We start from the raw sequence: 1,658 nt of genomic DNA, 5'->3' as shown, positions 1-1,658 counted from the left end.
CCCCCAAGGGGGCCCCCTTGGGGCCCCCGTTGAGGGTGGTTGTGTTTGTTCGTATGAATTTGTTGAAGATGTTTGAAGGCCCATCTGAGGCAGTGAGGAATATGCGCAGAAGTATGAGTGCGGAGACAAAGGGGGCCCCCTTGAGGTTGGGGGCCCCCCTGAGATGGGGGGCCCCCTTGAGGCTGGGGGCCCCCCTGAGATGGGGGGCCCCCTAGTGAATAATTTAAATAGAAAGTCTCTTGAGGAGAACGAGCTGAATGGTTGGGGTGTATATGCAGCAAATCAAAGTTTGTTGCTGCAGAAACCAAAGGAGACAGAGATGTGAAAGCAGCAATAAGGCCTCCATCAGCACCCCTATATACAGCGTCTGGGGAGACTAAACCCTCACTCTCCTGCTGCTGCTGCTGCTGCTGCTGCTGCTGTTGGTGTTGTTGTTGCTGTTGCTGTTGTTGTTGCTGCTGCTGTTGGTGTTGCTGTTGCTGTTGGTGCTGCTGTTGGTGTTGCTGCGGCTCCGCCTCTCCCTGCTGCGTCTCTTGCTGTTGCTGTTGCTCTTGCTGCTGCTGCAGCATTTGCTGCTCTTGCTGCTGCTGCTGCTGCTGCTGTTTATTAGCAGTATTTGTTTGGAGGAAGCGGAGCACTTTGCTATGAAAAATACAAAGAGGGTTTGAGGCCTCGTTTAAATGTAAATTACGCTGGTAGTACACCCGCAAGTGAGCAGGCAGAGCTAAAGCACCTGCTGCTGCTGCTGCTGCTGCTGCTGCTGGTGCTGCTGCTGCTGCTGCTGCTGGTGCTGGTGCTGCTGCTGCTGCTGGCGCTTCTGGTGCTTCCGGTGCTTCTGCTGGTGGTTCTGCAGCTTCTGGTTCTGCTGCAGGGCACCCTGAGTCTGCTGCTGCTGCTGTGGCTGTTGCTGCTGCTGCTGCTGTTGCTGCTGTAGGCAAATCAACAACAGGTCGCAAGGCCAAGCTGTAGTTTCTTCTGCTGCTGCTGCTGCTGCTGCTGCTGCAGTTGCTGCTGCACCTGTTGCTGCTGTTGTTGTGGGGGCGCATGCAAGGGTGCCTCAAGGGAGAATAATGAAGGGCCGTTGTTGTTGCAGAAGCAATGCTGCTCTGCTGCTGCTGCTGCTGCTGCTGCTGCTGCAGAGGAAGAAGGTACCCCAGGGCTTGATGCTGCTCTAGCAGCAGCGGCAGCAGCTGCAGCAGCAGCAGCAACTGCTGCAGCAGCAGGCCCACCAGGTGCCATCTTTGGCTGCTGCGCATCTCCACCGTTGCTAACAAGCGTCATTATACCCCATTTTTCTAAACCCTAAACCCTAAACCCTAAACCCTAATCCCTGCTGTGTGTATAGAGTTCGGAGGAGTCTGTACACCTCAGGAGCTACCTATACACCTCAGCATCGGCAAATTGAATTAAAATAAGTTAAATAAACAGCAGAAAACATAAAAACAACAAAGAACAGCCTCCTAGAACCTAGGGGCCCCCTAGCTGGGGGCCCCCCAGCTGGGGGGCCCCCTTGGAGTTTGCTGCAGCTATTGTTTGTTTGTCTAATTGATGTCTTTTGTTTAATATTTAATTAAATCAAAGAAAATATAAAAAATAAATAATAGACAGCGTAAAGGCGAGGGCTGGGGTTTTGTGTATGCTCTGTCGTCTCCTTAGGG

At 53.0% G+C, this 1,658-nt stretch overlaps 1 protein-coding gene across 1 annotated transcript in view; it reads right to left on the bottom strand.

Annotated features, from left to right (window-relative positions):
- Window positions 1–1,658, bottom strand: part of EAH_00036830 (hypothetical protein, conserved) — a gene marked incomplete at both ends in the record, with an annotated part of 6,114 nt that overhangs the window by 3,324 nt on the left and 1,132 nt on the right. The window contains one exon of the mRNA XM_013395589.1: window positions 389–1,171. Within this exon, the coding sequence (XP_013251043.1) occupies window positions 389–1,171 (783 nt within the window). The remainder of the gene's footprint in view (window positions 1–388; window positions 1,172–1,658) is intronic.

Source organism: Eimeria acervulina, genomic scaffold (assembly GCF_000499425.1).
Source record: "Eimeria acervulina Houghton genomic scaffold, Eah_scaff401, whole genome shotgun sequence".
Taxonomy (NCBI): Eukaryota; Apicomplexa; class Conoidasida; order Eucoccidiorida; family Eimeriidae; genus Eimeria; species Eimeria acervulina.
The sequence above is the reverse complement of the archived record's forward strand: the minus strand, read 5'-3'. Positions and strand labels throughout refer to the sequence as shown.